Source organism: Vidua chalybeata, chromosome 24 (assembly GCF_026979565.1).
Source record: "Vidua chalybeata isolate OUT-0048 chromosome 24, bVidCha1 merged haplotype, whole genome shotgun sequence".
Lineage (NCBI taxonomy): Eukaryota > Metazoa > Chordata > Aves > Passeriformes > Viduidae > Vidua > Vidua chalybeata.
In genome coordinates, this window is record NC_071553.1 from 5,757,096 (window position 1) to 5,771,278 (window position 14,183).

The 14,183-nt window shown below is 53.5% G+C and overlaps 1 protein-coding gene across 1 annotated transcript; it reads right to left on the bottom strand.

Moving 5' to 3' along the window:
* Positions 1–2,258: 2,258 nt before the first annotated feature.
* TBC1D22B (TBC1 domain family member 22B) lies at positions 2,259–14,174 on the bottom strand. The gene is made up of 13 exons (XM_053963992.1): positions 14,059–14,174; positions 10,287–10,343; positions 9,023–9,339; positions 8,033–8,212; positions 7,474–7,544; positions 6,943–7,071; positions 6,484–6,549; positions 5,494–5,608; positions 4,943–5,049; positions 4,507–4,582; positions 4,098–4,225; positions 3,769–3,864; positions 2,259–3,310 (listed from the first exon to the last, which is right to left on the bottom strand). The coding sequence occupies exons 1-13, from the start codon at positions 14,112–14,114 to the stop codon at positions 3,182–3,184; spliced, it is 1,527 nt and encodes a 508-aa protein (XP_053819967.1). The 5' UTR covers positions 14,115–14,174; the 3' UTR covers positions 2,259–3,181.
* Positions 14,175–14,183: the final 9 nt, after the last annotated feature.

Genomic DNA, 14,183 nt, shown 5'->3' on the forward strand with positions numbered 1-14,183 from the left:
AAGGCTCCTCTTCCTTTTTCCCCCCCCTCCTCTTTTCTGTCTCCCTGTTTTCCTCTGCCACATTTTGGACTGAAACCAAGCACTGACCAGAGCACACAACCCTTCTGCTGTTTCACCTTCTCCCACACGTGCACATCCTTCCCTGGTGTGTGGGTCTCCAGTGCTGTCATCCAGGTAAACCCAGACAATCCCTGTTGGTTTGGGTTTGCATTGCAAAAAAACAGGGACAAACTGATGTTTGGGAACTTGGTGACTAAATCTTTTCTATCAGCCAAGGACTTTTTGATTTCTCTGATCTCTTCTGTTGCATATCCCTCTTTGCTTTCCCATTTTAAAGAGCCAAAGCTTCAAAGCAAGATTGTAGATTGAATATCATCATTTTGCTTTTTAACTCAGTATTTTTTAATTATTTTTAACTTTTTCATACTGAAGAGAATGTGGAGTCAAAATAATAATAATTAATGATAATGAATAGTAGGGAGTAATCACTGCCATTTCTACTTGCTCTACTTTTTTAAAATACCACTTCTTATACATTGGGGCATGGAACTGCATTTGAAGGAATTTTAAGATTCCTTTAACAAACAGAGATGGGGCATAGGAGTTTATAAAAATATTAATAGTGATAATAATGCCCATGGAGCGTGGCTAGGGAAGGATGTTGTGTATATAGTTGTAAAATGTTATAAATTATTTAGACCTATTGTCACCATTCTTGAAGTCCTCAGTTGTGTTGCTGGGTCTTTTATATGCACACAGTGTAATTTATTTAAAGGAACATACACTTTTCCAGGTGGTAGCTCAGCTGTGGACTAGTGACCTGTGTATATGTTTTAAGGTCTTGGGAGTTGGTATTTTTTTTTTTTCATTTTGTTTGGTTTTTAAATGAGTTTAGAATTTGGATTGGCTGATATCCTGTTGTTGCTACAGAACCTAAATGTTACTGTCAGTCTGCTGTAAAGCACAGATTGCTCTATTTATTGTAGAAAGTGAGTTTATTTGCTTTCTAGAATTGTTTATATCAGATGGTATAAGAGAAGTAATAAGAAAATCTATGCTTGTAAAGAAAAAAAAAGCTAATTTTACCTACTATAATCTGACTGTCTGAGACTATATTTTCTCTCTGAGAAATAAATGTTCTAATGTATGGAAAAAAAAAAGCAAAACATCAAAACACCACCCTCAGAAAGATTTCTTCCTTGCTAATGTTGTCCTGAAGTCCAGAACTTACCCTGATGGCTTTGAATTATCCCAGTGGTCCCAGGTGCAGGTGGGCAGAGCAATGACAGGGAGGTGACACAGGGAGGGGTTTCTTGTTCTGCCTCCACCCTGTCCTGTGTCCCCTGTGCAGTGGGTGACACCACTGGGTGCTGCATGGAGAGGTCCCACCTTGTGCTGGTTTTGTTTGTTTGTAGGGTTTTTTTTTTTTGTTTATTTGGAGGTTTTTTTTTAATTCTTTCTTTTTTTAATTGATGTTAAACTGAGGCCCACTCTGTTTTCTCAGAGAAAAACAACAAAAGGCACACACAAACTAAGTCCAAATGCCTGAGAAAAATAAGTCCACCTTAGGAAAGTGATTTCTTGAGATACTGTTTGGAGTTTTATTGGCAACAAGGTTCTGCCTGTCACCTGCTTGGCCCGGGCCTCACTGCCTGCTGCTTTCTCCCCTGGGAACAGAAAGGGAACGTGGAGGCCTGGGAGCCTCCACCCTGCCAGGAAAGCCCTGGTGGCCCAGCAGAAGTGCTGGGAGAAGCCCAGGGTGGCCCAGATCCACCCCCTGAGGCCCTCCCAGATCCAGCCCCTGGCACAGCACAGAGGTGCTGCCCATGGAAGGGGGTGGTCCCAGAAACATCCCCAGCTGCTGGAGTTACCAGCACCCAGAGCAGGGCCTGCCCACAGGGACACTGCTGGGGACAGCCACTGCTGCATCCAGGGCTGCTCCTGCCTGGGGTGCAGCCCTGCAGGGCCCGGGGGGCACTGCCAGCACTGCAGCCCCTGTGTCTCCAGCGGGCTCTGCCTTGCTTCTGCTGGGAGCTCCCACCTCCTCCACTGCCCAAACCCTGAGAGGTGTTTCTGTCACACCTCGGGCAGAGCCAGCACTGCAAGAACGTGTCGGGGCAGAAACCTGCAGCTCTGGAACAACCCCCCCCCACACTCCAGCGGGGTTCAAAACCCTACAACACCACAGCCAGGCATCCTTCTCAGGCATGGAGAGGATGGGGAGAACAAGGGGTTCATGTTATAAATATAAAATCTGCTACAAAGAGAAGACATATATTGTACATCTTTGACCCATATACACAAGAACACAATATACACAGAACGCCTCGGAGGAGTGGGGACGTTGTCAGGAGGTTTTTGAGAGATGTTGCTCCCCTACCAGCACCCCCTCCGTGCCTTCCTCACACTCTGGATGGGGCTGTACTCACAGAACATCAGTCACCAAAAGTTCCACCAGGCTGGCACGCATCATTCCAGCTGTGTGTGGATGGAGTGGTCGTGGCCCCCGTCGTGCCTGCCCTGCTGCCCTGGGGGAGAGGTAGGCGAAGAGGATGGAGAGAAGGAGGGAGGGCAGGCACGAGGGACTCTCTTGTGAACCCACAAAGTGCTTGGGGGGGTCTCTGGACCCTCCTGGAGCGAAGGTAGGCCCTGAGAGAAACTTCTTGCCCTGCCACCCTCGTGGGGAAGGATTCTGCGGCCAGGCAGGTCTCTGATAAGGCATTTTCATCTGGGACTTGGCGCAAACGGTGTCAGAAGAGAGGAGGGAGCAGGTGGGGCAGCGCACGTGGTGCAGGCCAGCGGGAGGCAGCAAAGCTGAAGTGGTCCCAGCCAGACAAGCCCAGCACAGGGAGTGGAGAGGACAGGAGGGCTTCGTCTCTGGCTCAGTTTATCTGTAAAGCTTCCCCCCATGTTCTCTCTCAGCCCCTTGAAGCCTCCCTTCCTGGCGTGAGCCACCAGCACGGAGTGAAATACTGAGAGTCGTCAAAATGGCACATCCAGGCGCATGGAGTGGCAGACAGGCACACGTTCAGAGTTAAGACAAGAGTTCAGGTGAGCTTTGTACAGCAAAGAGCAGCTGCTGGCTGGAGTGTCCGAGGACTTGGGATGACAAAAATGCCACAGTGATCAGATCGGGCCAGGACAAGGGGCGGGCACGGGAGAGAGGAGCCAGTCTGGGCACCTATCGGCGGTAATGGTTGGGGGCATCTGCAAACATGTACTTGAGTCTGTAGGCTTCAGCCAGCAGCAGCCCAATCTCTTCATTACCCCAGTGTATCGTGGGCAGGTTTTGTAGCAACATCAAAAGGCCCTGGAAGAGGGGAAGATGTTTAGTTTGGAGAGGCGGAAGGCAGAGCATGGATCCAGTGCAGGCTTGGGGCTGGCCTGAGTGGTGGCAGCAGTGCTCAGTAACTTTTGCTCACCACACTTGCAGGTTTGAAAGGCTCAGGGACAACATCAAGATGTGCTTGGGTCTAGATGTGAACCAGTGAAGCACCCTAAGGCCCTTGGAATAAGGGTGCTGTTACAGGGTTACAGCTGGGCACAGGAGGGCAAACACTCTGATCACAGCTGGAATGGGATGTTTGAACCCTCCAACAGCTCCATTCTCTGTCCTTATCCCCAAGGCTCAAGTTACTCATCTTAGACCAGATGATCTTGGAGCCAGCTCTGACAGCTGTCTATGTCCACACTGGGCTCCCAACCACAGCAATTCCCTCCCCTCTACTTCCCTTCCCCAGGGAATCACCCCCAACCTCAGGGTCTTACTTGGAAGTCTTCCTCATCCAGGATCTCCTTCCGCCACTTGATCAGGAAGGCAGCACAGACGTACAGGTGGAAATGGGAGAATCCTTCTGGCTCTGACTGTGGACAGCAAAACTCTGGGTGAACCCCTGCAGCTCAGCTGGAGAACGACCCCCCAGACACAGGTGTCCTGCTGAGCCACCCATCACCCAGCTGGCTGTTAACATCCTGGGGCCACACTGCTTTGTTTCCCTCAGCACCCCAGCTGGTGCCAGGACACCTCTGTCCCCGTGGGGACAGGGACACAAGTGACAGTGACAAGCCAGGCAGGGAGGTCAGGAGAGCCTGCATACCTGGTAGGTGTCCCAGAGGCGGATGGTGCAGCGGAGGGGCAGCTCCCTCATGAGCAGGTTGTTCATCCAGCGAAAGGCAAACTGCAGGTACTCGACCTCGTACTTCCTAAAGTGATTATGTACCTGCTCTGAAACAGCACATTTCACTTACACACCTGGGGCTCACAGTGCCCCAGCTCCTGCACGCTGCTCACAGCACAGTGGCTCTCACACACTTTCAGGCTGAGACCTTTTTCTCCCAAATTCCTTCTCTCCTCACCCTGTGCTGTCACCAGGGGGTTTCTGGCTGACCCTGCCCTGCTCTGCTTCCTTGAGTGTTGTAAGAAGTGTCTACCCCTGCCCTGAGAGCTCTCCCAAAGGAGGCCTCCCTCTGCTGTGACAAACCTGACCAGACTCCCGTGTCACCTACCATCGATCCGGCTGACCAGCTCCTCCAGGGCTTTCACTTTCTTCTGGATCCCTGGCTGTGCAAAGGTGTAATTGTCCTGTGGGGAGAGGCCCTGAGTCAGAAGCAGCAGCTTGAACTACAGCTAGAAATGATCAAACCCGGATCAGCAGCTGGACAGTAGGGGTGAGATTATTGTGAGCCAGGGAGACAGGGCTCATGAGCACCAGGACTGTGCCTGCTGTGAGTTCCCTGGCCAGGACGGGGCCATCAGGACAGCCACAGACCCATCTCCCCAGGATTTCACAGATTAACAGATTTAGTGAAGAAACTAAAGTCACCGAAGTGGCAAAACCTCCCTAATTCTGGAACATGCAAAATACTCACCCACAGGGAGAGGAGACAACCACACTGGCACCCCAGCGAGGGCAAAGGAATTCCTGTGGCCCCAGAGGCTCACCTGTATCCCATCCAGCAGCTTGCTCATGCACCAAAAGCTGTCGGCTTCAATGCTCCGTAAAACATCCTGGGACAGGTTTGTCACATCAAAGTTTTCCACATCCTCCTCTGCAAAAGAGAGAGAAGAGCATCAGGGAGATGGAGGACACCAGGGACATGGGACAATCCCAGGGGCTTTATCAGGCCAAAGCTTTGCAGGAGGCACCGCAACACTCTCCAAGTCATGAGACACAGGTCTGGCCCTCCTGGCTTGACTGACCCAGCAGTTCCCTCCCTTTTCTCCTTGGGAAGAGAGCACCCACCACGCTGCTGTCACGCCACTAAATCAGATCAAATAACAGGGCTAAGCTGGCCCATTTCCAATTTCACAGGTTCAGAAATCCTGGCAAGCAACCAGGGAGCAGAGATACAGCAAGAGGCCAAAATACAACTCCAGCCTGGCCCAGGCACTCTGAAGGAAGAGCACAGCAGAGCAAGTTTTCCTCATGCCAGCATTTCACACCACTTCAAACCCCACAGTCAGGAGTGCTTAGAGCAGCAAGTGTCACTTACCAACATGCTCAGAGAGGAACACAACAAAGAACGGGGTGACCAGGTCATTGATGCCCTGCACATAGCCGCTGGCTGGGTGGCGAATGGCCCAGATAAACAGGATTCTCTCAAAAATCTAGAGAAGAACCAGGGGAAAAGCAGGTACCTGCATTAGCCATGCACAAAGGGAAGGCAGAAAAGCATAACTGCTAAGCTCAGGGAGTGCAGACCATGCACTGACAGGCTTTTCTGTAGCAGTAAGGTAATGTTAGAAGCATAAAAGTCCTAGGAGAGACTCCTGTGCCATCCACAGATCCCACATGCAGGCCAGCCCACTCTTCAGACAAGACAGTCCAGGTTCCTCATCAAAACCTCTGCCTGAAGAAATGCAGACCCAACTTTTCAAGACCCAGACAGCTTAATATCCACAGGACAGGGCAGAGCAGCCTCTGTGGCTGAACATCAGGTGGGAAGATGAGGTATCAGCACAGTACTTCCAGAAAAACAGCACAGATCAGGATACTTCCCAACAGGGCAGCCTCCCTCACAGCCACCAACATTCCCAGACTGCCCCAACCCCCTGACACCATGCTCTGACACACCACATACACACACTGAGCTCCTTTCCAGAGAGGACAGCTGCCCACGCCTCCCGGCCACCTCTTGAACCCATCCCTGCCCGGGTTGCTCCCACAAAAGAGGTTTTGAAGCAAAACAGAACTATCCTGTGTTCTGGTTCAAATGTCTTCAATTTGTCTCAAAAGCTTCAGGTTTTTTACCAGCTCTTGGCTACACCTCACCAAAGCAGAGATCATCTCATAACCCCCAAGCTCCAAGTTTGATGGCTTTCAGAAACGTGGGACAAGACCAGACAGTTCCAGGAGGTATTTGCATCAGGAGCTGTCAGGCAGGGAAGTTTCCCCACAAAGTTAACTCCCTAGGAGCAGTGCTGGCCTCACTCCACACACACATCCCATGGCAAATGCAGGGCAGGAGCTTCACCCCCCTTACCTCCTGGACGAGTGGCTGCTGGAAGAGGGGAATGAGTGGGTTGGTCCTTGGAATGTCAATGTGGATCTGGAAAAGAAGGTGGGTTACACACACCAGCTGTGCTTTCCTGTGACTTGTCACAGGCTAACAGAGGGGAATCCACCATGAGTGTTCCCCCAGGCAAGAGCTGACAAGCACAGTGAGGGCTACAGATGACAGCTGTACTGAGAAAATCATCTGCAGTCTGCTCTGCTCATGTGCAGGCAGGTAGTTCAGAGCTGAAATTTTCCTAAATTAGATCAATTTAGGAAAAGCTTAAACTAACAAGGACAGAACCAAGGTGCCTTTTCCCCAAAGAGAAGACTCCTCCTAGCTACAGCTACAGCAAGTCTTGGCATGACCCCACCCATGGGGACAAGCAGCAGCAGGAGAGAGGAGAGGGCTATACCCAAAGCAGAAAGGCAGGAGGAGGGTTCCTACCTGTCTGTAGGTGTCCTGGTGGTGCTCCTCGTTCCGGGAGTCGTAGTACTGCTGGATGAAGCCGAAGTACTCCTCCCTTTTCCGCTGCAGGGTCAGCTTGCGGCGCTCCGAGTTGGCGGGGAGGTAGCCCTGCGTTGGGAGAGCTCAGCTCAGGGCAGACCCTCCCTCCTCACCAGCCCTGAAATCCTGCCAGCTGTGCACAAACATCAGGCACACAACTCAGGAGCTGGGGAAAGAGCTTTCATGGAATTTGGACTTCCTAGCCCCCGAGCTTGGAGTAATCCAACTTCATCAGATTCAGTTCCTCAAAAGAGAGTGAACCACCCAGTGCCCACACCAGGTCTGGGCTTTGAGCTCCAAGAGGATGCAGCAATGGCACTCCCTGATCAAAAAACCCTACAGCTCACCTGGAGGCTGGGCACTGGGAACACACAAGCAAAGCTGGCTATGGGACACAGGGAGGTGCAGGAGCACGGTCCCTGGGGTGGCACAGCCCTCCCAGACTCCGGTGTCACAGCTCCCAGTACTTACTGACAGCAGTCTCCACGTCACAGGCCGGACCTCTCGGGGCACACCAGGCCAGCTGCATTTTCTCAGCTCATCTGCAAACGGACAGTGGTGGCAATGGATTAGATCCTAGGCACGTCCAGGCACCACTACACCTAGAAGGAGAGGAAAGCCCAGTCTGCTCCTGCAGGCTCTGGAGACAATGAGCCTCCAGGAAGGCTCCCACACTAGCAATGCCTGGGGATGTGGGTCTGCTGCAAGCAGAGTAGAGATGATTTCAGCCCAGCTCGGGCACAGAACAGGGAGCTGCAGGGTCACCAGTGTGCCAGCACCTCAGTTCTCATGCAGAGACAGCCCCCAACCATCCCATCTCCATGCAGAGACATCATGTGCAAAATGGAGAACGATTAGGGACAGACAGGGAGGGGCTGGAGGGCATCACCATCTGCCAACAGGGCGATTCCTGCAAACACCCATCTGGTACAACTGCAGGCAGTGATTTTTTTCCACCCTGAAGCAGACCTGATGCAGGCAGCAGGCCCCTTCTGCCCTCCCCTGCCCACCCTCATTGTGCCCCACTCACCCAGGTCGGTGTTGTGGCTGGAAAGGAGCTGCCGGAACTTCTCCAGGCGCGTTTTCTCCCGCACGGTCATGGGGGGAGCCCCGGAGGCGTTTTGGTCAGAGATTCGAGCCACGAGGGGAATGACAGGCCGGAGGGGGAGGGACTGCTGCTTCTGCAGGGGGCTCCGCACACAGGCCTCCTCTAGCAAGGAGCAGAGGCTGCACTGAGCTGGGGATGGAGGTTCCACCTCTCCAACCCCACCTCACTCCCACAGCCACTGTCAGACACTGCAGATTTCACCCTTTCTGTTCCTCAGCACCACTGGCCCACTCCAATGGATCAGCAGTTTACAGGCATCTCACAGGCATCTGGTGCCTCTTCCACCACTTCCCCCCATTTCTGCCTCCTTTCCTTCCTCCTGCATCCAAACACCTGACTGCAAGTGGATCAGACTTCCCTCCACACATGGGCAGGACACAGGAGACAAGGCAGAACTGACGTTCAGATCTGCTCTGCAGATCCGAGCATCAATCAAGCAGGAGCTGATGGGCTGCCAGTGCCATCTCCTGAGGTACTCTCACTGCACAGGCAGACAAGGCAGTGAACAAGGGCTGCTGCTGCCCAATTCCCTGCCCAAGCTGTGTCAACGTGACCTCACCCAGACCTTTGCTAAGAGCAGCACACCAAACCACGGTGGAAGCAGACAGCGAGCAAGTCTCAGCGAGAACTTAACAGATCTCAAAACTGACACAGCACCCAGAACATGGAATACTCTGGGGCAGACATGCCTGTAATGCAGGCTATTGAGCAACTGAGGACACAAGCATTAAAGCCAGACCTCTGAAAATGGCTCCTTGGAGTACAGGACACTAAAAGGAAGAAAAAGCCTGTTGTGCTTACGGGCTGTGTCACAGCCTCTTGCCCATACTGGGAGTAGCAACAAGCAGTTGAGTTCAGTGGCCAAGTAAGAGAGCACTGGAGCAGGAGGCTGCTCCTGAAGATGGCTCTTACCAGAGGTCCTGGAGAGCTGGGCCTCGCTGCTGGACTTGATGACCTTGCAGTTGGTGGGCAGGTCCCCGAGGGCAGGCTGGCACCGCTCGGGCTTCACCCGCAGCTTGCTGTGGTTCTCCAGAACCTGTGCTGCCGTGGCCTTGGCCACTTTAGAGTTCAGAGTTTGCAAAGAGGACGAGGAGGAGGAGGAGAAGTCCTCGTCTTCATCATCCCCGATGTCCCAGGCGTCGCTGGTACTGCGGGCAAACTCGTGGAAGCTGGAGGCCTTCTTGCTTTTCATGGGCAGCCCACTGGCCTTGGAGCGGTCCTTGATGAAGCTGTGAGCCAGAGGAACAGGATCAGAGCCCTGCTGTTGGATGAGTTCACTTTCTTTCCTTTCCCCACGCCCTCACTCCAGTCAGCCAATCCCTTTTTCCAGTTTCCCTGCTCCTCCTCCCAGACCTAAGGAATATGTTCAGTCTCTCTGGGCTGCCCACTGTCAGGAGTGGCTGTCACAGGCTGCTGTGACAGCAGTCTCAGAGGCCACAGTGGCAGCACACAGCTGGAGAGGTGCCAGCCTTCCTGGCTCTGAAGGGCAAATGGGAGACAGGTGCAATTCCTCCAGCTCTGCCTTCCCCCACCCTACACAAAACAGGTAGATTAACACCCAAAAAAAGGCCTTGCAACCTGGAGAGAGGCACGTCAGAGGGCAGACACAGCAGGTCTCCTTCCATGGACACTCCCAAAACAGCTGCAGTTGTTCCCAGCAGCCAGGCCAGCCTGGGTCTTTCCTCAGGCACAGAAGGAATTTACTCTTTAGCTACAGGAGCCAAAGTCCACCACCTGAAGCAGGGAACTCTCACCACTACACAGCACGAGACAGGGACAAGGAGGCAGTTCAGACCAGGAATTCTGCCTTTTCCTGCTGGGAAGGCTGCAGCAGCTCTCCAGCCTTGTAGCTGCTGGGCAGTTTTACTTCCCTTTCTTTAAATTCCTCCAGCTCCACAGAGGAGCAGAAGGATCTGACACTGCTTAAAAAAAAGAGGTCTGTTTCCTTTGATGTGTGTGTTGCTGTATGGATTTCTGGCCATAAAGGGCACCAGCAGATAATCTCTCCCTGCAAGCTTTTGCAGAGCTCAAGGCAGCACCACACCCCTTGCACTGCTGTCCTTGGCTGTTGCAATATCACAGTGCCAGGGATGCTGGAGACCTCCACCTACTGCAGAACTGCCAGGCCTTGTGGCTGCATCTCCAGGAGACAAACACTTACTTTTTAAACACTTACTTTTTGGTGAGCCGGGAATCCAGTGGAGGATGCTGTGCTCCATAGACAGGCTGAATGCTGCAGGAAGGGGAAAAGAAAAAAATCCAAGATGCTGTAAAAAGAGGTCCTACAAATAATCTCAGCCTAAAGTGGGGTCATGCTTCTTTGCCTGCTATCGGGAACTGAATAAAAGCCCAAAAGTAGCTTCACAAACCTTCTAACTTACAAGCCTTAGATCCAAAGTGCCACATGCAGTTGAAGATTTGTTCTTTGCACTAGCAAAGAGAAGCCTTGTTTAAACTCTTAGGTCCAGCCTGAGCTGGGATTTGAGATCTGCTCTTTCCTGCACCACCAGCTCACTCCATGTGACCACGTGTCTCAGTCTACCTGCTGCATACACTGACATTGTTCTCTTTTCCAATTTGGGGAACTCACCCTCCCAGGCCCTGTGGGACAGGGAAGGACTCCAGCAGTGACACTGGGGCTCCTCCATAAATGTACTTGAGGGCTTGAAGCCCATGCTGGCTCTCAGGATCACAGCCAATGCCATGGAGAAGGAATTCCTGGTACAGTACGTGGTTTGACTCGGGTCCAAATCCCAGTTTAATCAACTACTTCCTATGTGGCCTGAAATGAGTCACCACATCTGGGTCCCTGCTTCTTGGGACTCATGGGACAAGGAGCCTGAGGGCTGCAGGCCCTACAAGGGGAGCATCACCTCAGAGAGGAGCCACTAAAAAAAAAGCTCATCACTGTTATTACAGACTCTGGAGGTGAGACAGGGATCTTGAGTTATCACCTGCATTGGAGGAACTATTCGCAGCCACCCCACCCTGGAAAACAACCTCTGGAAAACAAGTCCTGCAATGCCATGGCACAGACAAAGGCCCTTTCAGAGCTGGCACACAAGGAACAAGCTTCTCTTGGGTCAATAGAGCTGGCCTGGTTTCTAGGAGCTGCAGATGGTGCCCAGCAGTAAAATCAGCAGAGCCCAGCCACAGAGGAGAGGCATGGCAGCCTGGTGCAGCTGGGAACAAGCTGAGGATGCAAAAGCAACAGGTCCAGCTGGCAGGGGAGAGATGCAGAGAGCCAGGGAAGAGGCTGGAAACAACCACAGCACAGAGAGATCCTGGTGGAGCAGCCCAGCCAGGGGTGGGCTCACCACTGCAGTGGTTGTCCCTCGTGGCTGGAAGTCCTCAGGGAGTTTATGCATCGAGGATTAAGCCTAGGACAGAGTATGATGACTAATGAGCACCTGGAAGTCAGGACTGCAATTAAGCAGAGGCACCTCCACGGGTGGACATAGCAAAGAGATGATGAGGAGTAAGAAGAACGAGCCCTCCAGAGCAGCATTGCTTCCCAGTGACGTGTGGCAGCTCCCTGCAGCACAGGAGCCAGCAGAGCCTCTCCCATGCCCAGTACCAAAGTCACACTGTCCCAGGATATCCAGCCAAGGTTCCTCCTCCCTGTCAGGGACCCACAGGCTGCCAGAGGGGAACTGCTTTGATTGGCCTGGACTTCACAAGACCCATGAAGGAGGGGATGTGGCAGCCAGTGCTGGGGGAGGAAACCCTTTCCTGGGCTTCTGAGTCAATGTTTGATACAAGAGGGTCCCACCTGCACACAGCTCTTTTTGAAGCCTTCCAAGCCAGACACTCCCAACAAGAATCTCAAGCTGATCTAAGCTGTGCTCCCAGCCTGACTGGACGAGTCCCCTGTTCTGTCCCAGTTTAAACTCTTTGGGCCAAGCATTTCCTGTCCCAGGATGTTCAATGTAGGGTACAAGGGGTGACCAGTGGTGTGAGGTACAGTGGCTGTGCTCCCTGTGTGACACCTCCCAGGATCATCACAGGGTGTGGGTTATTGACACTGCAGCAGAGCACAGCCATGAAACACCACTGCCCCTCGGGACACACAACACATTGACTTCCAGCAGGCTGTTTCTCCCCTTTTAAAACAGCATTTAAATAACCCCAGCAGACCCTGGCTGCCCATCTCTCTAAAGAGCAGGGAATAGACAACACATCACAACAGGCCAGAGTACTCAGCCAACACATCCCTAGAAAATTACCAGGCAGAGAACTCCCAGTGCAAAAAAACACAAGACAGCACTGGAAAAACAAAACTGCATTTACCAGTTCTAAACTTACACCTAAAATCCACCCTAAATCTACAGGGACCAAAAACTGATAAACTTTATCAGCAAATAAAAGCTAATACAACTAAGAGACCAAACGCACAGAGTGTCATGGAAAAGGAAGCTAACACAGTATCCAAGTCCCTACAAAGCCTCCCTCTGCCAGATTGTCAGGGGAAAGAAAGGAGAGAGCCAAGAATCTGTACAGGAGGGTCTCTCAAAGCTCAGACAAAAAAGAAGAAAGGGAGGTGGATGTCCAGTGACCACCTCCACCCCCGGAGTCAGGCTGCTGGGGACCTGCTGGTGACTGTCCCTGGAAACAAGGAGCACACAGGAGGGAGCAAGGCTCCTGGATGCAGGATTCCTGCCAAGCAGGCAGGCAGGAGAAGGAGAGAGCACTGCCAAAACCTTCCCGGGCAGGCCCGGCTGCCGGCCAGACCGGTTCACCTGGTTTGAGTTTCCAAGGAAAAGCTCAGGAGTCACCAAAAGGAGAAGAGAGGTGCTGTCCACAACCCCCTGCTGAGAGCACGGCTGACAGCTTCGGGAAAGAGGCAGGAGCAGTTGGGAAATAACCCGGGGAAAGCACAGGATCCTCCTCCCACAGGGGCAGCAGAGGAGGAACAGAGAGCTCCTTGCTCTCCCTCTGCTTCCCACAGACATGGATTGTCCAGCCAGCCTGAAAGGAGCTGCACAGTGACAAGCAGATGAGTGAAAGCACTTCAGAAAGAGATATTTAACTGGCCCAGCAGGATTTAAAACCAACTAAGTATTTCAGAGTGCACCCATACCCCAGGAGGCGAAGGGCAGGGTTCAGATAAGGCAAATGAGAGCAAAAGTGAGGAGCACCAGGCAGGAAAAGCACTTGAGAAGCCCCCAGAGAGGCTGATGCCCTCTTTCCACCTCAGCCTTGCTCCCAAGGTGTTGTAGGGAGCCTCTCCATCAGCACCAGCCTCTTCTTCCTAAGTACCACGTCAATCACTCATTCCACTTGTTTCTGCCACCCCTGAGAGGTGCCTTGAGAGGAACCAGGGCGTCACAGCCAGAGGAACCGAGGCAGGGCAGGAACAAGCAGAGCCCCCACAGTCCTTCCCCTTGAGCAGAGCGGGACCAGGAGCGACATCCCACACAGCAGAGGGCAATGGGGGGCTCCAGGGACACCCCTTTGGGACACAGCTGCTGCCACCCAAGGCGACACCTCTAAGGACTTCGGGAAGGAGGAGTTTTCTTCAGTGTCTGTGGAAAAGAGGATGGTAAAGCCCTGGCGCTGAGCCTACCCCAAAGGGGCCTCCAAGGCACCCTGATCCCTCCATCCGGCTTCCCACGGGGGGCACACGGGGGTCCCCGCGGCCCCCACACCGCCTGCCTCGTCCTACAGATGAGGGAGCAGCTCCGACCCTACCCCTGTCCCCTATCCATTAAACCTTCCAGCAGCAAAATTCCCGTCCCACAGCCTGGGGTGGCCCTGGCATCCCCCTGTTCCAGGGAGGAACCCCGGGGCCCCCAACCAGCTCCTCAGCCCCGCAGCCGGGACGGATCCTCCTGGCATCCCCGACCTTACAGGGCTACCCTCAGCCCCCGGACCAGGCTGGGTGACGGCCCCTTCCCCAGCCGGAGCGCGGGGGGGGCGCGGCCCTCGCACCCCTTCCCGGTGCTCACCTGCCCGGCAGCTTGGCGCTCCGCTTCCAGAACTGCCTGCCGCTCTCGGCCGCCATGGCGGAGGGCGGGGCGGGCCCGGCGGGCCGGCCAGCCCGCGAGCGGGGAGCGGGGACCCCCGGCCGGCC